We start from the raw sequence: 26,904 nt of genomic DNA, 5'->3' as shown, positions 1-26,904 counted from the left end.
GCCAGATCATGAGGTACTGGGCTCAAATCCTGAGTCCCAAATCAATATAAATTATTCAATACAGTATCAAATAACAGTATATCGTTATACATCTATAACTTAACGCCCACCGAATTTGCTATTTATTTGGACAAATAAATAGCAAATTCGGTGAACACTGATTAAATGACTAAAATGTGGAATAAGCAATACTTAGAATAATACATTAATGATAGGCGTAAATATTTCTAATAATTCTAATAATTATCTCACTTTATAATTGGTAATAAATTCTCATATACCTAATAAAATTTAATGCCAAGTAGCAAAAGCAAGGGCATGACTTCAGTTAAATCAATTGAATGAAACTGATTTGAAATTCAATTGCAAGATTAACACTACCGAGTGCAGTTGAAGTGCTTCTAAAAAAATTAATAATACAAGCACCTAACAATATTGTCAGCCGAGATGGCCCAGTGGTTAGAGCTCGTGCATCTTAAACGAAGATTGCGGGTAACCCATGTTGTGCACGGCGGTGAAGGAAAACATCGTGAGGAAACTTGCATGTGTCTAATTTCAATGAAATTCTGTCACATGTGTATCCATCAATTCGCATTGGAGCAGCATGGTGGAGTAGGCACCCCTTCTTCTCCTCAAAAGGGAGAGGAGGTCTTAGTCCAGCAGTGGAACATTTACAGTTACTTTGAACACGATTATATATTGCAATTAAAACGAAAAGATTTTGTTCAAAACACCTTTCTTTTGGATAGAAAATTGTTTTAACTTAATATTTTATTAGTATTCAATTGTGAATCAAGAAGATGTTTCGTAAATATTTGTATAGTAATTGTTTTGTGTCAATATTTCGAATGCTTTGAAATAATATTTACTATTTATGTAAGAATGCAATAAGTTTTTATATTCACAAAATGTTCAAATAAAAATGAATAAATGAAATATATTTAATAATAATAACACATTACGGACGGATTTATTTTTTTTACAAAAATAAATAGCAACGACGTCTTAATTTTTATGCCAACATATTTATTTATTATTTTCATAGCTACACATTATCTGTATTCTTAAATATTATTGTTTTATTTATATAACGTAGCAATTGACATATTATATAACATTTTTTGTTTTGTCGTTATCATGTTTCAAGATTATTTGTTTGATAAAATATTACCACACCGAGGTTTTATCTCCGCTTTTCGCAACTATACCTATTGATCGATCTGTTCTTTGATTGCGACCTTTTTCCGTTATTACTTTAACCTCAATAGAATTAATTATATTTCTTTTTTTATTAAAAATACTAAACGACTATTTATTATTAAATAATATGTATGAAATAACTAATGAAAGATAGTGAATTGAAATACAAATATAACTGAAACAATAGACCTTACAGATATGACAAAATATAACAAATTCATAATATTGGACTTCATAAAAGGATAGTCATTATGTTACCAAATTGAAAGCCTAAAACACCGGTCCTTGTACAATTTCAGCCATTTTCATTGGCAACCTTTCAAGAAGTGTCGTCCTTAAATAATAAAATATTAATTAATTTATACTCTAAATTAAAATGAACATAAATTTTGTTGTTAGTAGTGGAGAATTGGCTCAGTTGCTTCGGAAAATTTTGAAATCTTATGATTTATTATCATCTGAAGACATTTATTGATAAGAAACACTTCACAAGCATATAAATCTGTTAAGAACTTTGCCTTACACCACAATCTTTTGTAAATTGGTAAGGTCAGTTGCTATACGGTTGTTCATAAACATGAAGGCAGTTTTTTTACTGCCATTTTTGGTGGCTCTTAGTGTTGGAAATGTTGTAAAACAACAAGAGAAAGAATTGGAATGGTGGGAGACGGCTATTATCTACCAAATTTACCCGAGATCCTTTGCTGATAGCGACGGCGATGGAATTGGAGATCTTAAAGGTGATTGTACAAATTGAACGAATACATTAATTGTTCTAGTAGTTTACTTAAGTGGATTGAGGCTTAAGTGTTGTTATGATAATTAAAAAAACACGTTCTTGTTGATTGTCAAATAAAGTTATTATTTAATTGTTATCAAACTTTAATTCAATATTAGAATAATTAAGAATATAAAACCCATTGTTAAATAAAAAAGGACATGACAAGTTTACTGAAAATAATTTGTAAAGTTACTGCTTGATCTAACATTTAACAGAAACACGTATTTTTTCTAAGAAAAGATTTAAAAAGATGATAATATGGACCAACTTCCTGGTCGACTGAGATTATATAATAATAAATCTATCAGGTATAACTTCAAAGTTGGAATATATCAAAGAGATTGGCGCTGGCGCTATATGGCTTTCGCCGATATTTCAATCTCCGATGTACGATTTTGGTTACGATATTGCCGATTTCTACGCTATTCATGATGAATATGGTACAATGGAGGACTTCGATGAACTACTTGAGAAAGCTAATGAACTTGGTAAGTTTTCAAATTAATTCTCTGGACAATATACAATTGTTTAATTGTAATAACATTTAGCAAAGAATAAACTTAAGTCGAAAAGGATAAACCAACATGTTTTAAAAAGGTGAAAACGCTTTTCTCGTAAAGTGTTTAAAAATTTTATTCGAAAACAGCAGAGACAGATATAATCCGGACTTAAATTTCTTGTAATGGAAATCCCTGAGGTGGGGCTTGGGTAGTAACATCCATTAGGCTTATAAATTGCAAATTGTATTCTCACGAGCTATGCTTAGAATAAATTTTCTAGTATTTCTAAGGAATTACTATTTTTATATTTATTTATTTTTTAGTAAATCTTCTTCAAATCTCGTTGCTACATATTAATCTAACTAAGCTTTTATGTTCCTTTGATTATGTTGAAAATATTGTTATATTGAACCGTATTTATAGATATCAAAATAGTATTGGATCTTGTACCCAATCACACATCAAACGAGAGCGTCTGGTTCCAAGAAGCTCTTAACGGCAATGAAAAGTATATTGACTATTTTGTCTGGGAAGATGGAATTGTTGACGAAAATGGAAATAGGCAACCACCTAATAATTGGGTATTTAATTGTATTTAATTTATTATAAATTGATATATTTTTTACGTTACGGTTCTATGATTAGAACACGTTAATCATGAAGATTGTGGATCAAATCCAGGAAAGCACCACTGAAATTTTATTATACTATTTATAATTAATCTCGTGCTTAGCGATGAAGGATAAGAAATGAATGAAAACTGCATGTGTCTAATGAATCTGCTACATGTACTAATCGAACGAAACGAACCCCTAAATTCTAAATTCTTTGCCCAATGTTTCTCACATTTCCTGTAAATGTTCTTCGAAACAACTTTAAATAACTTTAATATATTTTTAATTGATTGAATTTTATAGCGAAGCCATTTTCGAGGAAGTGCCTGGGAATATAGAGAAGAAGTGGGCAAATATTATTTGCACCAATTCGTTGTTGGACAACCTGATTTGAATTATCGCAACCCAGACGTTATTGAAGAAATGAAAGTAAGCTTCAAATAACATTTATACAACATAATTTACTGTTCTAAAACAAAAAATACTAACATCATTTATTTTCAGGATATCATTCGTTTTTGGTTGAACAAAGGCGTGGCTGGATTTAGAGTTGATGCTGTTAACTGTCTGTTTGAAGTAGACAAAGCTCTTTTTAATGGAATATATCCAGACGAGCCTATGTCTGGTAGAACTGACGTTGATCCCGAATCACATGACTACTTGAGCCACATTTACACAAAAGATCAAGATGAAACTTATTACATGGTTTACGAATGGAGAGATATATTTGACGAGTACACTGAAAAAGATGGTCTTCCTAGAGTTATGATGACAGAGGTATATGCGTCTATTCAAAATGTGGTCAGGTACTTCGGAGAAGGGGATAAAGAAGGTGCTCAAATGCCATTTAACTTTGATTTGATTACTGATGTGGATGCTTCATCTAGTGCTGCCGATATCAAACGAGCCGTTGATAAGTTTTTAACTTATAAACCCGTTCATAAAAATGCTAATTGGGTGGTAAGTTTTATCTTTAAATCGATATTAGAATATTATTTTCGAATAATTTAAAAAGACTAGTAGTAGTATAGTAGTAGTGTTTGCGTCGAAAGCTAAAGGCTATGGCTTATTTCTACAACTTATAAATAGATTTACCCATATTACATATTATATGATATTATATTATAATACCAAACGCTAAAACTGTGCATTACAATGTTTCGGTTTTAAAAGTAAGTGAGTCAGGATAATTACCGGGACTAGGGACATTGAGAATATTTTTTATTATTTCTATGATATTTTTTGGCGATGCATAATGATAAAGTAAGGTCCATTTACTTATTTGTCTTCCTAAAATAAAGTATAAGATTATATAATATCGGTTTAGCGGTGTTTTATTGAGGAAGATATGAGGGCTTTAGGCTACGACTCTTAGAAGTGGAACAATAACCATAAACATAAACGATCAAATTATATTTAGTTGATATGCACAATTTTATGTAGTTACCATGGAAATAAAAAACATCTAAATTTATTGGTAAAATCACTAGCCTTAGTTTTTTAATAAGCAATCATTATTCTAGGTAGGTAACCATGACAACAGCAGAATGGCGACACGATATGGACCTTTGTTAGTGGATGGCATCAACATGATTGTGTTGTTACTCCCCGGCGTCGGAGTTACGTATATGGTAGGATAAAAAAAATGTAAAATATTAAAATAGTTTGTAATGGAATACTTTAATATGTTTCTATTTTCAAAAGGGAGAAGAAATCGGCATGGTTGATGGTTATGTAAGTTGGGAAGATACTGTAGATCCATCAGGGTGCAATACTAATGACCCTATTAACTACGTCATCTCTTCAAGAGATCCAGAGCGAACACCATTCCAATGGAATTCTGAGAGGAATTCAGGTAAAAAATTACTATTTATTATTCGAAAAATATTTAACTATTGAAATGTTAATTAGTAATCGTATTTTAAGGATTTTCTACTGCTGACAAAACTTGGTTACCTGTCGCTGAGGGCTATGAATCTTTGAACGTGGAAAATCAGAAGGTTGCTGAGAGATCTCACATAAAAGTCTATCAAGCTTTAGCTGATTTGCGCAAGGACAAGGCATTCCAATATGGTCGATATGACTCTTTGGCTCTAAACAATGATGTTTTTGTATTTAGAAGGTATGTTTATTCAAAAATAACAGGCAATTAATAATGACAAGGGTTAGAGTTATGTTAGCTATACAGTTCAGGCTAGCGGACATATATGTATGTGGAGGGGTTTCATCCTGCACGTGCGTGTTTCTTTAGGATATTTTTTTACCCTCAAATGTAATGAGATATAAATATAGATTAAGTGTCAAACAACTCGCAATTTTAAAATAAAACAGGGTTATTTTGGCTCTTCAGTAACAAGACGTGTAAAATATTTAACGTAAAAATATTAACGCAAAGATCAAAGTATAATTTTGTAATATAATTATTCATTTTGTAAATATTTTTAGATGGTACAACGGAGAGACGTTCATAGTAGTGGTTAATATGCGGGACGCAGAGTACGTTGTTGACTTGACGTATTTCGAGAATGTTAGCGGTGAGGCCACTGTCGTCATAACGAGCATCCAATCTCCTAAAGAGGGAGGGTGAGTATGAATACAATTATAATACCATTAACAATATGTATGAGAAAATTTAGATACTTAAAACGTGGCTGAGTGAAAGTGAATACATTTTGTGAATAATCCATTCTGAATAACATTATGCGTAGATACAGACTGTATATTCAATTCCATCTGTCTAATACGGCCTACGGGCGAATTTCGTCTACGGATTTATCTATAATTGTCGTTTAGTGGATGATTAGTTGAACAATGCTGTATTATTTCGAATGTCAAATCAATGATGATAGAAGGAGCGAAAATAGTTTTTAGCCATTGCAATAAAGGCATAAGTGCCGGTAAAGCTACGCCATCGTATACGCGATACGTCTTTTTTTTTCAATTATAAATATATTAATTTTTGAAAGTTCAAATTATTCTTTCTTTGCAGAGACGTCTTCGATGTGTCAGCGCTGCCAGTGGCGGGATATGAAGGCATCGTTTTAAGATTAATATAATAATTGATCGAAGTTGTATGTTTTTTTTGTAAATATATATACTTGACCATTTTTAAGTGTTTTTATTGATAGTAAAATTTATTATTTTTGATTTCAAATACAAATAAATTTCGACTACAAATATAATTGAGAAGACACCGTTTACATTTTCGTAAAAAGCTACAAAGTCTCATGACTTTGAAGTGAATAATTTTAAGTGCGTATTAATAAGCAATTGAGATTATTGCTATAATCTAAAATTATTGTCAATTTAAACCACAATGGGAAATTATTTCATTGTATAGTGATGAATAACAAGTCGATATAGTAAATAGTAGTGAATTAATTTTTTTGTAATCTGCTATATTTTGTACTTTTTTGATAACATTATATTTACATTACAAATATGAATTAAAAATAGTTTCTGTATAAATCTTGACCGCGTGGAATGGTGGCAAGAATGCCAGCAGCATTTCCCCGTTGAATCGCAATTCCGATCTTCTTGGCTAAAAACAAACCAGCCCTCCTGTCACCAGTGGAGGCAATAAGGCGAGGTGTTACACTTATTTATACTTATTAATAAAACATGAACGAGTATTGAACGATGAAATTCTTTTTTTAGCCAAATTTTATTGAATCGAATTCGAGGGTGGCCCCGTTTCAATTAGAAGGAAATTCCACTCCTACGGTTGAAATAAGGCTGGGGGAGTAGAATACACGACAGTGTCTTGTTTTTTTTATGCAGCGAATTTTACTTTTGTTTAATACTTCTATTTAATAAAATTATATAATTAAAAGAGATTAAAATAAACGTGTTTTATTAGATTACATTAACAGCCTGTAAATTTCGCTCTGCTGGGCTAAGGCCTTTGAGGAGAAGGTTTGGAGCATATTCCACCACGCTGCTCCAATGCGGTTTGATGGAATACACATGTGGCAGAATTTCATTGAAATTAGGCACATGCAGGTTTCCTCACGATGTTTTCCTTCACCGCTGAGCACGAGATTAATTATAAACATAAATTATGCACATGAAAATTCAGTGGTGCTTGCCTGGGTTCGAACCCGAAATCATCGGTTAAGATGCACGCGTTCTAACCACAGGGCCATCGCGGCACTATTTTTTGTTTTGTTTTATCAGATAGTATATAGTATTTTTAACTTTATTTTTATTAAAGATAATATGTGTTGTAATAATCTGAAATATATTTATTATGAATTTAGTATCAACACTATATATTTTGTGGAAAAATAACTATGTATTTAAAATAGAGGATTTGTTTTATTTTTTTAAATGTAATCCATTGTTAGTAGTTTTATACATCGGGAAAAAGTAGCTTAAATATCTTTCCAAGTATTATTATTAAAATAAATATTATAGCATAGGATGTTATAAACTTATTTTAAATGAATAATTTGATAGAATTTAACGAACAATAATTTTAATTATTTGATTTAAATATAACTAATTAGGTTAATATATATACATACATACACATAATAATTACAATTAATTATTTAATATTTATAAAGAAATAGACAAAGACAAAACATTCTATTAACTTTTTCTCGTCTATTTTTCAACCGAGTTTCTTTATTTTCCGGTAGATTTATTGTCATATCAAATATAAAATAGAACATCGTGCGAATAACAGATAAAGTTAATTGTTATTTAAAGTATTAATTATATAATTAATGGAGTTTTTTTATTCTTAAATAATATTTACATCTTTAATCCTAGGAAGTGGAGAAGTTAAGCAGCAAATTAAAAAAAAATGAAGCATTAGCGTACATTCCTGCCTCGCAGCATAAATAAGTGTAATGGGTACATACGCCACGATTCAACTTGTACCCTAGCGATATATGTCGACAATTAGTATCTCTGACTAACCTGTCGCTCCCATGGTCGGATAGGTCGGTAACCCGATAGGATCGGGATGACTTCAGTTACATCGCGTAGTAACCGCGGCACGGAATTTTATCACTAATCTCGCTATCGTAAATTATTGGCAGAAAAATCATTATACTTTATTAACCTACGTACCAATAGAAATATTTATTTTCTTATTTAATAAATTTCAAACCCAACCGATCGCTCAATCTTGGTTATTATAAATAAATTATTTTAATTTCCTTAATAATTTAGATATTAATAATTCTCAGAATTAACGAAACCAAAACTAAACATTAATCAATAACTTTTAATTTATTAAGCCAAAACGAAAATTTAAGAAACTTAAACAGAATTTTCATTAAAAGTTGTTCGTGCAAACAATATAATCTGAATCGAAATATTTCTTAAGACTTTTATCTCCCCAACATCTCATACGTTTTATCAGAATGTTGTGATAAAAACCAAGTATAAAAAGAAAATTTCGACGGCATAATTTGGCTCTACTAGACATAATGAGGTACAAACTTTTATTTTTATATCTTTAATTATCTCCTTTAAAAATAAATATATTATTTGAATAATTGAGCGTAAAGACTAAATTTCGTCTCGCCATTCGTACGCCCTTATCAAAGAATCGTTAATGTTACATTGGTATAATACACAGCAATTTATTACGTTGCAATGTTTGTTTTTAGGATAGCACCGATTATTATCCTGCCCGCTTTGTTTTTGCTCGCTTTTGCAAGCAACGTGAAAGAGCTGGAATGGTGGGAGACAACTATTTTCTACCAGATCTACCCAAGATCGTTTATGGATAGCGATGGTGATGGAATCGGGGATCTAAAAGGTGAGAAATTAATTTATTTGAAAAAAATATTTATTAAAAAATACTTAAATATGTATATTTGTATAAAAACAATATATAATTTAATAATTTTAATTTTAGGAATAACTTCAAAGCTAGAATATTTGAAGGAGTTAGGCGTTGGAGCGACATGGCTGTCTCCAATGTTTCAATCGCCTATGTACGATTTTGGGTATGATATCGCCGACTTTTACGATGTTCACGATGAATATGGTACTATGGAAGATTTCGATAATTTGATGGCAAAGGCCAAGGAATTAGGTGATTCTTTCTTTCTATAAATTAAAAAAAAATATGGTTATGGTTTAACTTTAATTTGTACCAATATTTCTCTTCTTGTATCTTTCTAGATATAAAAATTGTTCTCGATTTTGTACCGAATCATGGTAGCAACGAAAGTGTATGGTTTGAAGAGGCATTGAGAGGTCATGAAAAGTACTATGATTACTTTATGTGGGAGGATGGTGTTATGGATGAAAATGGGACCTTACGCCCACCAAATAATTGGGTATTTTTTTTATTTACTTGAATTGTTTATGGTTTTAATAGCAAATTATAGTTACAGTCAATTTCGTTTACAGAATAGCGTTTTTCGTAAGAGCGCTTGGGAATACAGGGAAGAAGTCGGCAAATATTATTTACATCAATTCGTCATTGGTCAACCGGATTTCAACTATCGTAATCCTGAAGTTGTTGAGGAGATGAAGAATGTTTTGAGATTTTGGTTTGAAAAAGGCGTTGCTGGTTTTCGAGTAGATGCTATATCACATTTGTTTGAAGTGGATAAAGAAAAGTTTGGAGGAAGATACCCCGATGAGCCTTTAAGTGGTGACAGTACTGATGACCCTGAAAATTATAATTACTTGGATCATATTTACACCAAAGATCTGGATGAAACTTATGACATGGTATATCAATGGCGAGAAGTCTTCGAAGAGTATAGTAAAAAAGATGGCTTAGAAAGAGTAATGATGACTGAATCTTACGGAAGCCCACAGGTCACCATGAAGTATTTTGGTGATGGAGAACGTGACGGTTCGCATATGCCTTTCAATTTTGTACTTATATCTGACGTCAATGGCGATTCAAGTGCTGCTGAAATAAAATACGCTCTTGATAAATTATTGACGTTTAAGCCTATCGATAAACTTGCAAATTGGGTGGTAAGTTAAAATGTTTAATTTTAGAAAAATGTCGTTGAATAATTATGTCAAAATAATTATATTATAATTATGGCAAGTATATAAATTGTACTTGTATTTTACTTGAAGCTAGGGGGATGTGAGTCTGTCTGGGTAGGTCGCACCCACTCAACATAGATATATCGTTGTGTTTAAAGGGTGAGTGAGCCAATGTAACTACTGTACACACCAGGGACATAACATCTTAGTTCCTAAGGTTGGTCACGCATTGGCAAAGTAAGGCATGTTTAATATTTCTTATAAAGCTAATGTCTAGGTAATGGGCGGTGGTAGCCACTGACCATCAGATAGCCCACTTACCGACATACCTATTCTATATAAAAAACGTTTAATGCTATAGTTTCAAAATAATATTGTGTAACCTTTAGGCTGGAAATCACGACAATAACAGAGTAGCATCGAGATTCAGCCCTATGTTAGTTGATGGAGTGAATATGATTGTTTTACTGCTTCCTGGGATCGCTGTTACTTACATGGTAAGAAATAGAAAATACCTTTCATTTATTACGTAAAATGTGTTATGATAAAATCATTAAACTTTAATATACAGGGTGAGGAAATTGGTATGGTAGATGGTTATGTAAGCTGGGAAGATACAGTTGATCCAAGCGGCTGCAATACAGATGATCCTATCAATTATGTATCAGCCTCGCGCGATCCAGAAAGAACTCCATTCCAGTGGAGTTCCGAGAAAAACGCCGGTAATTTTTATTAATATTTTGAACCTTAAGTTATAATATATAACGTTGATACGAGTTTACGGCAATGGTCAAACAATTTCCAGAAATATTGGTTAATTATGTAATGGAAATAATAATGTGTTTCATATCTTTGCAGGTTTCTCGACTGGTGACAAAACTTGGCTACCAGTTGCTGAGGGTTATGAAACTCTAAATGTAGAAGTACAGCGTACTGTTGAACGATCTCATTTAAACATTTATAAGACCTTAGCAAAATTACGAGCGGAACCTGCGTTCAGGCATGGCAGATATGAATCGGTTGCCTTTAATTCGGATGTATTTGCTTTCAGAAGGTATCATTCTTTTTTTATTTTACATTTATTCAGTGTATGATTTCCCTTTTTTTAATTAAACTTTTTCATAAATTCTCGTTTTCCGAATGTACGTAATGCAAAAAATATATTCTCTGGTGTACTAAAAGCTTCGACAAAGACTAGTTTTGGTTAGATTTGTAAATAAAAAACTCAAGATATATCAATTGCTACCTCTAAAATTGGATAAGAAAATGTATGGAATTATTTCGACATCTACTTTAGCGATACTTATCGAAACACCTTAATCCCTTTTACCCAACACGTTTCCAAACACTTCACACGTCAGATTATAATGAAATGTCAACGACAAGACAGTATTAAGTGTCCCCGGTTCTTGTATTACATTTAGATTACCAAGTTATTATACCTACTTATAAATTGTTATTGAAATTGATACTAATAATTAGATTAATCCGTAGGTTTGCATTTTGTACTATTAGTGTCTTAAATATGACGTTAAATTTATTTTTCAATTTAGTGATAATTCAATTTGAATTTTTCTTAAGATAAGAAGATAATGATTTGACTACGATCAAAGACGACTAAAAATATGTCTCAGTATAAATATACATACAACTGTATAAATATATAGTTTTTTATGATCGTGGTTGATTTAAAATCCCTAGGAAAGGTTAGAAGGAACTTGAAGGAAGGCATTTTTTAATTGAAATCACGTTTTTTTTTCCAGGTGGCACGACGGTGAAACTTACATAGTAATCATTAATCTTAGAGATGTAACTTATGATATTGATCTCACTTACTTTGAGAATGTAACAGGTCACCTTGAACTTGTCGTTAATAGCCTTGATTCACCGAAGACTGTTGGGTATGTATTGCATACGTATGTATTGCATCTTTTAGTGATATTCACTGATAACCAAGCTGTATCTAGAGCTAAGCTTAATGTAAACTTTTTGAACTTTTTCTTTTTATGTTTTGTCTAATTGACACAGCTCTCTGTGAAATAAGAGTTTAATCTGACGTCACGACAAAAGAAATATCATAAATATTTTGTTCTAAAAAAAATATACCTAATATGTAATTAGTAAATTAAGCTTTAATAGCCAATTTATAATAGATTTTTTTTTTAATTTTCCGTATTCGTTTTTTTTTATATAAGTAGAATGTCAATTGTCTCGACGTAATAAACAGAACGTTTTATCTAGTTATCGTCAATATAAATCGAAGAGTTAAGGTTTACCAATATCTATTTTAAAAAAAATACAATTTGTATACAATCTTTGACTCTGGAAATAATATAAATTTATATTGTTGTATTTACTTAATGTAAAAATACCGCATTAATGTACGAGAAATGTATCTGTGATTCTATGACATGCAAACTGCGAATCGAAATTTCGCGGACGCTTGATATAATTTGACGACCTCCGTGGTCAAGTAGTGTATACACCGGTCTTAATGGGTACCCGGCCGAGTCGATGTAGAATATATTCATTAGTTTTCTATGTTGTCTTGGGTCTGGGTGTTTGTGATACCGTCGCTACTTCTGATTTTCCATAACACATGTGCTTTAGCTACTACATTGAGATCAGAGTAATGTATGTGATGTTGTCCAATATTTTTTATTTATTCTTTATTTATGATTTATATAAATATTTTCCCCGAGTGACTTTACAAAGATTAAAATTAGTTACGTGATGTTATTATGAATAAAAAGTAAAAAAAATTAAAGTCTTGAGGAGAAGGTTTGGAGTTTATTCCATCAGGGTGCTACAACGCAGATCGATAGATACACATGAGGCAGGATTTGACTGAAAATAGTCACATGCAGGTATCCATACGAAACATGATTTTAAATTATAATTTCTTTTACAGAGACGTCTTCGATGTATCAGCGGTGCCTGTAGCGGGGTACGAAGGAATGGTTTTAAAGTTAATTTAATAATTCACCTACATTGTATCGCATTTTGTGAATATAAACGTAACCATTATTTTGCTTTTATTTATAATTAAACGCATGAATTACCCTTTTCAATTAATCATAGTAAATTAGAAATATAATTAAAAAAGTTACTATTAACAAGCTACTGTGCTTGCACTCACTTCAGTGTAAATATTAATAAAGCAATTTTCATTATTGCTATTTAAATAATAATTTATCAATGTAAAAACATAATGTGAAATTATTTTATTATGAATTGATAAACAAGATTTTTTTCTCTTTCTACTCTAATATTTAAGGTACTCCGTACGTATCCCTATTGGACAATAAAAAAAATTCGACCTCTTTTACTAAATCTTCTCTAATCTAATCTAAATCGACTTCGAGGGTGGCTCCATTTAAATTTACAGAAAATTCCACCTCTAATGGTAAAATCAAACTGGGACACTAGGGTACTCGTCACTTGTTTCCTCTAAACAGCAATGTTTTATTTGAGTAGCGCTTCTGTATGTCCGTCCTACTTATATTTAATACATAAAATCATTCGATGAAATGAGACTATTAAATATAAAATAACGTAGTACTTAATATATAAATACTTAAATAAAAATAACTTTATTGATTGATTTAATTTTGTATCGCAGTAAAAGATGTTAAGTTTTAATTAAAGCGTAGGAAGTGTTTGCTGGTTAATTGAAAATATTTCAGCAAGAACAACAAATAGAGTCACAATATATTGTATTTAAGTAAAAAAGCTTTTACGCTACACAAGATGCGATAAAAGGAAACCGCTTTTAAGTGTTCTTCGTATAACGTCATCGCTGTTTTACTAAAAGACAACATAAGTGTTTTACTTTGAATTTTGATTACTTTATGTATTTAAAATATTTTATTTCGTTGAAAATTAGTATAACAAAAATATATATTTAAAGCGTCGATCCTTCCCTTTGGGCTATTGTCGGTCCTACTCCTAGCACAAGCTTTAAGCTTACTCGGAGGGGTAAATAGGAACATTAGTAATTTCTTACAATGAGCACTTATAGCATTCTTTAAAAACATATCGAATTTATACCATATTACTTATTACTTTTGTGTATATATAGTACATATAAAAGTTAAGTATATAATTAAATTTGCTTATCATCTAAGTTTGAACATTATATCCAATTTCAAAGAATGCCAAGATATTATAAAAGCCTACAATTAGTGCGCTCAGATGCAAACTCCGATCTCTGACGTTCATAGTCCGACGGGATCGTCTGATTATCATAGTCAGGTCTCAGACACGACTAAAATGAAGCTAGACACAGTACTAACGAATTCAAACAGTTGCTGACATGGGAATACATCATAAAATATCCCAATTCGAGGCTTTAAATAAATCATCGGGAGATTCATGAAATGGATTGACCCGTCACGATATACATATCAATAGAAAAGTTATTATTTTATGAAATAAATGTAAACGCCATTTTCAATTACACTTCGTAAATTTCTGTAATTAATCAAAAAATTAATCAATGTTATATTTAAAGAAACATATTTTTTAAAGAAACAAATTTAAATTCGTTTATAACTTTTAAATCATTTAAACGAAAAAAAAAAGTTAAGCTGAGTTTTCATTAAAAGTTATTAAAATGAAAATATAATTCCAATTGAAATACTTCTAAAGACTTGTCTCCCGAACATATCATACGTTTTATCTAAAAGTTGAGATAAAAGTAAAAAAGGAAAATTTCGACTAAAAATTTGGCTTTAAGAGACATAATGAGGTAAAAAATACAACGGAACACTATATAATAAGTTCCAGAAATAAATAAATTAGTGGTGACATTTTGTGCAAGCTTGTCTGGGTTACCACCATAATATATTCTACCGCCAAGCAGTATCAATTAGTATTATTGAGTTCTAGTTTGAAGGGCGCGTGAGTCAGTGTGGTGAGTGACTACTTCTAAAAGGTATATAACATCTCAATTCCCAAGGTTGGTGTCGCATTCCTCCTGGAATCAGTCAAATAATTGGTCAAACTTTCTTGCGGTGGTAATGTCTATGTCCAGTGTTGATCACTTTCCATTAGGTGCCCATTATTCGTCCACCAACCGATGCCATAAAAAAGCAAAGATTGAGGTTTTGTCCTGAAAATATAACTATTAAAATTGTGTTATTCAGGTATACGAAAGCTCTCTATTTTTTGAAAGATTTTTATTTTCTTTAATCAGTACAATACATTTTCCCGGTTATTATCTTCATTTGGTGGTAGGGCATTCTCGGTAGGTACCATCTACTCATCAGATATTCTACCACCAAACAGCAGTAAACAGAGTAAGCTAGTGTAACAGGCACAATTGACATAATATCATAGCGCCCAAGGTTGGTGGCACGTTGGCAATGTAAGGATTGGTTAATATTTCTAACAGCTATGGTTGGTGGTGGCCGCTTACCATCAGGTGACCCATTTGCTCGTCCTACCTATATCATAAAAAATACATAATAGTTAGTAAATGATATCTTATAAGATAAAAGTTAATAAAAATCATCATCGAACCTAAAAATCAACCTCATCAGGTCGTTACGTACCAATTCGTTACAATCAGGTCTAGTCAATTAATAGATACTTCTTATTTTCCTTGACTTAACAGGCTTTCTCAAGCAACTGACACATATAGCGCAACTAGGAAAAATAAATAAAAATTGCTATTGTTTTGCAACATTTTCTTATCCTTGAGAAAGTATTTTTCTTATTGAACAGCGATCGCTTCAATAAGAATTTTATTATTTTTGTTTATCGTTGCAGAGACGTACTCGAAGCGGAAAGTGTCAGCGTAGTCGGGAGAGAATGTTTGATTCTAAAAGCAATTCAAGAAGTCACTGACAATCATTAACATTAAAGACTAAATATAATACAAATATTTAAAAGCAAAACATATTTAATTAATTATTGGAGTAGTGAAAGTAAAATGTACGTGCCTGTCAGTCGCAATAGCATTTTCTAATATATTTACACTTATAATAAACATTTTTAGCTATTATTTTAAGCAGTTTTTTCCAATTAATTGTTTATTAATCAATATGTTAGTTACCTTGGGTATTTAATATTGAATAAAGTTACCTTTCATTCTATATTATTCGAACGTATACATGCAGCAAATAAATCGTTAGCTGCGCAATGGATTTTCGAAATTCGTTGTAATAATAAAATTTGGACCTTGAAATTTAAAATTACTCAATTTTGAATCTCTTTTAGATTCAAATTTACATTGAAAAAATTTCGTTCTGTTTCACAATAAAATTGTGACTCAAATATTTTTTTTTTATTATTCATATTTCTCATTGTTGACCTACTTATTTAAAATAAATAAATGAACATTATAAAATAACTGCAATAAAGCTGCTAGTTAATAATAAATAATAATGTTCATATACAAAATCTCTTTTTAAAGTTTGTTCTATTAGTACAAAAAAGTAGTCGAAAACTAATAGGTCCATATTGGTCAAACTGGAAAACACCTATTAGCAAACTATGCAGAAGATTAGAGCATGAGGGTGTGCAAAAATATCGGTCCACTCACATAGTCTGATGAGACGGCAATCCAACTCAACCGGAAACAGATTAATCACCAATAATTTTATGCGTGTCAAAAAATCAACATAAAATCTTTTCCAACAATTAAATACAATTGGATTATTATTTATTGTACATCAACAAATGCTACCTTAACGCTTTTTATCATCTATATATTATTCTTTCGCCTTTAAATTTATGACCTAATTGGCCTAAAAGTATTTGAGGTACTTTATTATAGAAGTAAGATCTTGTCCAAGAAAGAAAGGATGATATGATTTTACGACAACGGAAGTATCGTTTAACAAGTTGTATTTCTGAAGTAATAGCTTATACTTACAGTATTTAGAACGGGATATTTACCATGTTTTTTATTATTATTTGGTGGAGCTAGATATTTTGAAATTCGTAGATAATGTAAATATCCCGTTTTAAATACTGTTAGTAATAAAAATAACCATGTTAATTTAATATATTATATAGCTTATACTTGCGAGAGATTCACACCCTCCTTATAATCTGTATATTATGTTAGGCACAAGACCGACTAGGCTTTTGAAATTAGCATGCCCATATTGCAACGGGAATAAATTATCATAATTAACAACGACAATATAGGATACATTAATATTTAGTTGATTTATAAACATATCCATTAAATTATATGAATAATTCAAGCAATAAACAATTTAATTATATCAATATGTAAATAAAAATTCATTATTGCATATCTGTAATTGGTGAAGTGACATAATTTCTATAGTCTGTCACAAGACGTCAATTATTTCATTAAAAATTGTCATATTATGATTAATAGTCATTTTTGATATTGTTATTTTGTATTAATCGATAATGACCAATGGCTAAATCAAGTGAATTTCAATCCTGGATGGCTTATGCGGAAATTTAATGTATTTTATTTGTGTTTATACTTTATTTCGTCCTTGGCGGTGAAGGAAAATATCGTGAGGAAACCTCCACGTTGTGTCGAGCGAAAATCGACAAGTGTGGGGGTTGCCCAATTAAAGGCAAACGTGCCGGGTAAGCTTCCAACCCTTAAACGACTTTGGTTCATTGGTCTGACATCGATACATGCCCAATATAAGTGGTTAATTATAAGTTTTATTACAAGTAAGCCTTTAAACTAAAACTAGTGGGTCTCCCGCGAAATATTTGCGTTTATTCAAAAGATTTTTTTAGGAGTTTCGAAACGTATGACAGGTTTCATTTTGATTTCATTTCATTGTAAACTGCAAGTCACTCACCTACATATGGCGGCAAAATTATGAAACCTTATTTAAATTAAATTTTTAATGTCATTAGTTCAGTTAGAATTGGAGTTTGTCGAAAATAATTTATTTTAATTTCGTTTACGTTTTTTATTTTTATATTTTCATATATAGCTGTAGCTGCTCTCTTGTTTAAGAGAGAGAGTCTCTGTGGCCTGTTGGCAAGTAACTTTTTTTCGTTCTCTAAATTAATTATTTTTTAAATTGTAACAATTTAGTAAATTGCCATCAAGAATCCTCTTTAATTTCATCTACGGCTGAAGCTCGTCAAAATGAGACCATAACCGAACCATAATTATGTGCAGCTATCGTCCCATAATCATCATCATCATCATCAGCAGCTTGTAAATTTCCCACTGCTGGGCTAAAGGCCTCCTCTCCCTTGAGGAGAAGGTTTGGAGCATATTCCACCACGCTGCTCCAATGCGGGTTGGTGGAATACACATGTGGCAGAATTTCATTGAAATTAGACACATGCAGGTTTCCTCACGATGTTTTCCTTCACCGCCGAGCAAGAGATGAATTATAAACACAAATTAAGCACATGAAAATACAATGTATGCGATAAATTATACATTTCAGTTTTTATTCTGTCGTTGTATTTAGATTTCTTTATTTCTTGTCAATGAGATCAAAAAAGAAATGTTACGCAGATTTTTTTTTAAACGTTCTCAAACTTGGTAACGAAGTATTTCACCTCTTTTTGGTATTCAGTTTAAAACATAAACGCCTATTCAAAAATACAAGCATATTTGTTTTCTTGATTTTAATAAAACCTATATATACGAAGATATTCCAAAGGCTGTCAAAATTCAGAATTTCCTTAGTACGAATACACGCAGATTTCATAACGATTTTATTCACCGACTCATAACGATACGACATGTATATTTAAATACATCAAATATAAATATTTTTCTGTCAATTTTTTTCTTAATAGTAACGATTTACATCTTTTTTTCACCATTGTTGAAAAGCCAACTGTTTTACCTCTAGACTGTCTTGGTTTTTGGAATAATGATAGCCCATTAAAATGTTTAATGATTATTATGATGTCGTCTTTACCGATTTCGCCTACTGGGGCCGATCTCTAGGACAACCAGCCAACTACGCAGGATAAAATTCACAAGGATATCTGCAGAAACATGTATAGTGCCTTTGTGTTACCTCCTATTCCCGTACCGTCATAATACAATGGCAAATCCTGTTACTGTTATAATGACTTTGGGGTGGGGTTTGAACCCAGAAACTCGGAATCTGCAGCCTTATAATTAGCCACTAGACCAACGAGCCAGTAACGAGTGTTCAACATTTTAGCATGAGATAAGCAAACATTAAAATTCAACCATCCAACAAGGGATTACCTTGATGAATTATGCACAAGTGACATTGGGAAGGATGAAATTTTAATTTACCGAAAACACCTTTCGCGTTTCGGTTCATATTATATTCTATTCAATGTTACATTTCCATTAAATAAGTGACGTACCTTCAGTTTATTATACGCTAATTAATGTCAGATTTATTTATTTAACTAATTATTGGATGCTCATTGGTCCCTATTGCATTATCGACTGCCATTGACCAATTATAAGTCAGAAAAATAAGAAAGATTAAATTATCTTTAAGTAATATACGTTAAACAGCGTTTGAAAAAACGGAAGAAATAAAGACACTTAGAGCTATTTTGATTTAATGAGCTATTTTGGTTTTTTTTGTATGGCATTGGTTGGCGGACAAGCATATGGGCCACCTGATGATAAGTGGTCACCACCGCCCATAGACAAAGGCGCTGTAAGAGTGAGTGGGTGGTACCTACCCAGACGGGCTTGCACAAAGCCCTACCACCAAGTAAAATAATGAACAGATTTTCTATGTAAATAGTATTTTTAAGTTAGTACTTTATAGAAAATATTTAATTTAATCTCTGATTTAAAAGTGACTCGGAATATTTTTGAATTGAGCAGATTTGGTAAATTAACTCGAAGTGTGCAATTTCTTTAGACAATACGATACAGAATACAAAAATAGCCTTTATTTAAGAAATGAATTGAGTTAGTATTTGAATATCTCACGGCTAGTTTGAATGTTAATATGCAAATTTGAAGTTATTATGCAAATTGACTATAGTTTACCTACTAACTGTTCCCCGCGAGTCTAGTTCACATCAAACTTTTATTCCCGTGGATTCTAATAATATTAATTTATTTTATTACATCCGTATTCAGGTCCCATGTTATTTTTATGTTATAACAAACAGAGATGGTAGAGCATCATGTCTGTGTGGGTAGGCGCCACCCACTTGTCATGATTATATTCTAATATTAGCAATACTTAGCATCTTTTTATTCCGGTTTGAAGAGTGAGAGAGTCAATGTTTCTCCATCCAAGAGACATAATATCTCATTGCTCAAAGTTGGTAACGCATTAGTGATGGCGGTTTCTTACAGTGCCAATGTATCTGGTGCCATCAGGTCGCCCTTTTTCACTTATGAATATCTATCATAAAGACATATCTTTATATAAGATTAAGAGTTCTTATAACTTTTGACAATTGGTAATCTAGAGCGGATAATTCCGAATGGAGATATGTGATAGCAACATTCGTGTTGACACTTTGACAGTATCGCCAAACAGAGCGCATCCATAAAACGAATGGCGATTTGATGATCAAGAAAGGAAGACAGTATACTATTGATATTATAATTGTGAAAGTAACCCTATCGGTTACCTCTTTATGCGCAAACCGCTGAACCAGTTTAAATGAACTTTTTTATGGAGATAGTTTGAGTACCGGGTAAGGACAAAGATTACTTTTTTTCCACCCATCGAGTGGGTAACATTGTGGTGACGTTTTATGCGCTCAAAGTAGTTTTAAGAATAACGAGCGTGTAAAGTCGCAGCTTTAGCTAGTCCGTTGTATATTTATTTGGTTAATGTTGAGGATTTCAATTTTTTCTATAATCTTTCTTTCTTAATTTTATTTTCCCTACCTAATAATCTTATGTCATCGACCCTTTTAAATCTTGATTAAAGGTCATAAAGTGCTTCCTTTATAAGATAATCAGACGTTAACCACATCTCTCTTCCATTATACCTAATATTTGGTTTATATACATTTATTATATAAAACGATACGTTTTTCTATTATATATTTTTTAAATTAACATTTTTTACTCATATACAATAGGTCTTGATTACTATTTACCAATGAAATTTGTTCTAAGTTGCCGTTTTTCTAAGAACATTAATTTCAAAAAAATAGTATTCTTTTTTCAAAATTAGTCATTTGTTTCTTCATTAGCGTTATGTTTTATCGTATTTGAATATTTTTATCGTCTTACCTCCTCATGACTGTTTCGTTGTTATACACAAAACCGATCGTAATACATTTTTTTATAAAAATAGACAGAAAAATAGACTATGACATAAAATGGGAATAATTACTAGTCATTGTTAATATAGCAATTTTATTTGCCTATAACTTATCGGGAAGTTAATTAAAAACCTGTAACTAAATTTCATCTTTTTTCTTTTCCTTAAACTTTTGGAAAGGTACCGGATTCCTACCTACTACAATCACAGCTATGGCCGTCTTCGGCACGGATCGGAGAGGCTACTGAATCGTGCTGATATAACAAAACAAAGCAAATGAATATTGTGAAACACGAAGTAGACAGAATCGCGGGAAACAGTTAATGTATACATAAATTAGTTTCTAATAGTGTCAATGTTTGAAATTACAATCAGTTTTTATTTATGTCACAGTTTAATCTGTTTGTTCGTATGCATGTTATCATACACATACTCAATTCATTATTAAGCTCTATTATTTGAATAAAATTGATATCTTTGTGGCCTAATTACTATTAACCGAGTAATTAATATTTGTTTACGTATATGCTTCCTATATTTAAATACAATGCAGACTGTTATAAATATTCGACTGTTAAATTAGCACATTTTTGTCCATGGATTGTTGTATAATGCGATTGAGAATTAACACTCGAAATATTGACAGTTACTTAAAAACTGTCTGTTTAATTTAACTAATATTGAATAGCCGATAATGATTCCGGTCAGTTTTAGATGCTGAGCCTATGTGTCTATTAGGTAGAAATTCGAAACTATCCTAATTATTCTTCTTGTTGCATATTTTTACTTTCCTTGTTGTTTGTTTTAATTGATAATTTTAATCAAAATTTATTATTCGACTGAAGTTCATCTCTTATAGTTTTTTCAGCGTTTAATAACTATGATAAGTTTATAAAGGAATATTTATAATTATAACAATAATTTGGTGTTTCCACTTTCAAAACCTTAAATCTTTGTGTAGTTGGTATTTTCAATGTAATTTAAACTATTTATAATCAATTAAGTATATACCTAATACGAACTTAAATTTGAATATTAATTGTCATAATATACCTATGTCTATTTATTATAATATTATGATACATTTATGACCTTTACAAATAGTACGATAGAATACGATTAAATTGAATTAATTTATTCGTAAATTATGAATTCTAATTTTAATTGCTCGCTAAATCTTTTGTATAATTAGTAGTCATTTCGATACGTCATTTAGAGCTTTATTTTAATTCCATTAATTATTTCAATGATCATAAATTAAATGTAAATATTTGATGTATTTTGTTGTTACATCATTTGTATCAAAGGCTTAATAATAATAGTATTAATGAGCTCACGGCCGGATGTCAGTCTACATCTAATCTTTTGAAATGATCGACATTAATATCTGCGCAGGTTACGCCCATAGATTCTCTCTCTATTAACTCACTCTCATACACGACGAGAGATAGAGAAATAAGACGCACCGCGAAGGATCAATGACTTTATTTTTATTTTTCTAATATACTGAATTAATACAATCAGACTTCAAATCAAATCAAAATTTACGTTAATCAAGTAGGCTTTTACAAGCACTTTTGAATCGTGAAGCTACCACCGGTTCGGAATGTAGATTCTACCGAGAACAACCGGCAAGAAACTCAGTAAAAAGAGTAACTCTTTTTCAACATTTAAAAATACAGTCATGTTAGTTAAATACAATTATATATGTATGCAATATAACCTGCCTGGAAGTCAACAAGTATTAACTGAACGCTTTTTATCATCTGTATAATCTTGTATTGAATAACATGCCTTCTTTACCAATGTATTTCTTTACTTACTAATCCTACATGGTAATCAACGAATTATAACTGTAAGCCTTTTATTATCTATAATATAATCTTATATCAGTACATAAAACAAATATTTTGTTTTTTGTCTTGTGTATAATAAAAAAATAGAACGATGTTTATTGAGGACTTCCAGAGAAGCTTATATTCAAATTAAAATATTTTGTTATATATTTAGTCTATATAGAAGCATTTCTATTAATTATCGATAAACAAAGTATAGAAAACTACAACTACTTCGGAAATAAAATGCCCATGAAGAAGAGGTTTTTCTTCTGTTATTATAGGTATTTAAAATTGATTATCTTTATAGTAATTTGATAAACACGACGTTATCTAATAAGTTAATTTGTATATTGAAATTAAAAGTCTGTATATTTTAATTTCGAATACAAATGCGTACCATTCAAAACCTAAGCCGCGAATTTCAACTATCTGTATGTATTATTTAACCCAGAGACGTCTTAGCAATTTAAATAATTATTGTCTTTGATATTCGTCGTTGTTTACGCGAATTATTCAAAGAGTTTTTCATTAGGCTCCTTTGATAAACTTTATTTTTTAATTTGTTCGCCAGATATTTTGATTTATTAATTATTTGTTAAAAAAAATATTTCAAAGTTAATAATAGTTATTTTTATTTAGAATAGTGTTTTTTATAAGTAATAAAATTATTTATTTTGTAGTCTCCCAGAGGGGACTGACCTCTGATGAGGGGATGACTGAATTGATGAAGGCAAACTCATATTTACCTATGTGTTGGTAGGGCTTAAAATTAAAGGGCTTAAAAATTAACATAATAACAAATTAAATAATAGTAGTCCAATGAAACACGATTTATAATATACTTAGATAAATGTGACAAGCTAAATGATGGAACGACGTAGAGCTATCAGTAGAAATAAATTCGAAACTCACCGCAGAAAAGGAACGAGAAATGTTACCAAGTGATGTGCCACATTGATATGAATTGTTACAAAATTTGAAGGAAACACGTATCAAAATGTAACACCGTAAGTCGGATGTCGACATCTGACAAGTGAGATTCTATATGAGGTACAAAATAGCACACACGTTATACTAGTAAAATTATAAGTATTTATAGTACGTATAATTATACTTACCTTTCAGATAATGTTTTTGTATATGAATTAATTGGTAAGTCTACTTTATCACGTGTTGTTCAGAAGTAAATTTAGATAAAATACAAATGAATCTGAATGATTATATTGTGAAATATTATTTATATTTATTGAACTAGCACTTGGCTTGGTGGTATTATGTGCAAGTTCGCACTTGTAGATACGACCCACTCATTAAAAATTCTTCCACCAAAAAGCCATTCTGGAATGAAGGGCGAGTAAGCCATCGTAACTACAGTCACTAGGGGCATAGCATAATTTGACTTAGCTCCCAAGGTTGGTGGCGCATTGGTGACGTATGATGATTAATATTTCTTACAGCACCACTGTCTTGGAGCAGTGGTGACCATTAATCAGGTGGCCCATTTGCCCATCTAATGACCTATATCTGATAAACAAAATAATATTGCCATTAAGTAAACATTTCGATTATTATCTACCTTAATATATAATGAGAAACACATTATGCTTCCGTTGTAAAATTATTATCTTAAAGTGTTACGAAAATAAAAAAGTTGCTATTTTAATGTTGAAAATACTGAGAAAACTAGTATAAGTGACTCCACACAAGGCAATTCATGTCAATTAGTAGAGCCTTAGTAGAACTGATATTCGACACGCCATAACATGTTATCTGTGAACGTGTTGACGTTACAAGCAAAAAGAAACAAGCCTTATCGATAACGGAATATGTTTCATATTAGAGTGCGTTTAATCAAAAGATCTAGTTTTTATTTGTTTCGTCGTATTCCTTTCAAAAAATAAAATAAAATCAAAGGCGATGCTAATTTTGACTGTTGGACAAGTGCTATTTTTAAAACGTTCTTCAAATAATCCTTTGGAAAATGGCGTAAATAAATTATTCAAATTACAATTATTTATGTGACATCTATATGAATAGGTTCAAAAGAGTTCAATACATTTTTTTTTGTTTGTCAAACACAAGCTACAACACAAGCTTTAGAGCTATTAATAAATCGATGTAAATAACAGTACATAATGAAATCGAAAGAAATTTGACCACTAGACGAACTCTTGTTACATATAAAAGTGATAATTTTTGACCGAATCGCTGTTTTTTAGAAATTCATATATATATATATTTTATAATTTTCTCTTATTATTATAATATTTTTGACCTATTTAAAGCTCAAGTAAAAAAAAAAACATTAATCAATAATGCATATTACTCAATACAAAATTAAATTAATGATTAATGAAAACTGTGGACTTAGTATTTGTTGATTTCTAGGCTGGATATACACAAATTTAATTATACTTCATTTTTTATTTTTTTATGATATCTATAGGCGAACGAGCAAATGATCACCACCCATAGACAATGGCGCTGTAAGAAATATTAACCATTCCTTATATCAACAAAGCGCCACTAACCTCGAGAACTAAGATGTTATGCCCCTTTTGCCTGTACTGGCTTACTCACCCTTCAAACCGTAACACAACAATACTGAGTACTGCTGTTTGGCGGTAGAATATCTGATAAGTGGGTGGTGCCTTCCCAGACGAGCTTGCACAAAGCCCTACCACCAAATAAATAATAACATACTCTGTAATTAAAATGGTGGAAAAGAGTAACTACTGACCTTCCCGGTTCTTCTCGGTAGAATCTACTTTCCGAACCGGCGATAACTTTAGCTTTCATTCAGCACTGTAATATGACGATTCAAGAGTGCTTTCATGAGCTTACTTGAATAAAGAGTATCTCATTACGTATTTTCTCCGTGAACAAAGTTGAAGCGTTTTATTTTAAGAAAAACATCGAATATGCAACAATTAAAAGATATTATTACATTATAATATAGGAAAATTGTAAACATTTTAAAATAATGTAACAAAAGAAATCAGACACAATAGAGTGTATTGAATTTCGAGACCGACAGGCGTGGAACGAGTTAATGATTAGATTTGTTCCGTTTTCTATACAAATATGTCTAAACGTTTGTTATGAGAAATATTTTAAGGTTTTTTTATTCAATTCCAGTTACAACCAGTAATTTCTGGTATAACACTTTTAAATTGCCGTAATAAAACATAAAAAATGAACATTAAAACCTTTTTTTATTAGTATTTTGTACTGAAATAATAATAATTATCGAATATAGTAGTTTTTTTTAAGTTAAAAAAATACATATTAAATGTTAATACTGACAGTGACATGCACTGGAGTTCGCTCTTGTTAAATTTCCATTCCATATACGAAAAACAGTGAATAGTCAATAATTGATAGAAAAAAAAATGTTTTATAATCGGTTTTGACAGTATTCTACAGTTTTTTTTTTCAACTTTTTCAAATAGAACCACAAAATTGTCCATCGTGTCCATCGTGATTAAAAAAGATACATGACAACTCGCCAAGTCGGCTAAGTATAAATTATACTGCGCTTACGTATTTTATTTTCGTTATTTTATAATTATTTACTTGTTTCTAAAGTACTCGCTTTAATTATTAGTGGCCGGGTTATAAATTAAACCGTCGTCGCCGGCGTGCAGTAAACTGACACATGCCGCAAATACTTGTCGCCTCTATAAATGATGCCTGCATTTTTACCGTTTCATAAACATTTTATAGAAATAATATAGTGTAATACATGTTCCGATGTAGCATCGTTCATCTCGTGGCTAGCTTGTATGGCTG

The 26,904-nt window shown here is 30.9% G+C and overlaps 3 protein-coding genes across 8 annotated transcripts in view; 2 read left to right on the top strand and 1 right to left on the bottom strand.

Annotated features, from left to right (window-relative positions):
* LOC125076861 (calcium/calmodulin-dependent 3',5'-cyclic nucleotide phosphodiesterase 1) overlaps positions 1-26,904 on the bottom strand; it is a 451,483-nt gene that overhangs the window by 122,842 nt on the left and 301,737 nt on the right. The gene's annotated exons all lie outside the window — the stretch shown is intronic.
* On the top strand, positions 1,759-6,202 carry LOC125076862 (maltase A1-like). The gene is made up of 10 exons (XM_047688585.1): positions 1,759-1,940; positions 2,290-2,469; positions 2,905-3,062; positions 3,399-3,524; positions 3,600-4,055; positions 4,619-4,726; positions 4,800-4,950; positions 5,022-5,217; positions 5,541-5,678; positions 6,085-6,202. The coding sequence occupies exons 1-10, from the start codon at positions 1,778-1,780 to the stop codon at positions 6,149-6,151; spliced, it is 1,743 nt and encodes a 580-aa protein (XP_047544541.1). The 5' UTR covers positions 1,759-1,777; the 3' UTR covers positions 6,152-6,202.
* LOC125076863 (maltase A1-like) lies at positions 8,527-13,098 on the top strand. Its single transcript, XM_047688586.1, has 10 exons — positions 8,527-8,541; positions 8,720-8,871; positions 8,971-9,150; positions 9,240-9,397; positions 9,471-10,052; positions 10,460-10,567; positions 10,642-10,792; positions 10,929-11,124; positions 11,834-11,971; positions 12,982-13,098. Exons 1-10 carry the CDS (start codon positions 8,537-8,539, stop codon positions 13,046-13,048), a joined length of 1,737 nt encoding a protein of 578 aa, XP_047544542.1. The 5' UTR covers positions 8,527-8,536; the 3' UTR covers positions 13,049-13,098.

The sequence above is a fragment of the Vanessa atalanta genome, chromosome 3 (assembly GCF_905147765.1).
Source record: "Vanessa atalanta chromosome 3, ilVanAtal1.2, whole genome shotgun sequence".
Taxonomy (NCBI): Eukaryota; Metazoa; Arthropoda; class Insecta; order Lepidoptera; family Nymphalidae; genus Vanessa; species Vanessa atalanta.
The sequence above is the reverse complement of the archived record's forward strand: the minus strand, read 5'-3'. Positions and strand labels throughout refer to the sequence as shown.

Excerpts from the sequence above, each read along its gene's own strand:
- LOC125076862 (XM_047688585.1), top strand. The coding sequence starts at position 1,778 with ATGAAGGCAGTTTTTTTACTGCCATTTTTGGTGGCTCTTAGTGTTGGA. Across the intron at positions 1,941-2,289 it reads TGGAATTGGAGATCTTAAAG|GTATAACTTCAAAGTTGGAA; the intron begins GTGATTGTACAA and ends TAAATCTATCAG. Across the intron at positions 3,525-3,599 it reads ACGTTATTGAAGAAATGAAA|GATATCATTCGTTTTTGGTT; the intron begins GTAAGCTTCAAA and ends ATTTATTTTCAG.
- LOC125076863 (XM_047688586.1), top strand. Across the intron at positions 8,872-8,970 it reads TGGAATCGGGGATCTAAAAG|GAATAACTTCAAAGCTAGAA; the intron begins GTGAGAAATTAA and ends TTTTAATTTTAG. Across the intron at positions 9,398-9,470 it reads TACGCCCACCAAATAATTGG|AATAGCGTTTTTCGTAAGAG; the intron begins GTATTTTTTTTA and ends TTTCGTTTACAG.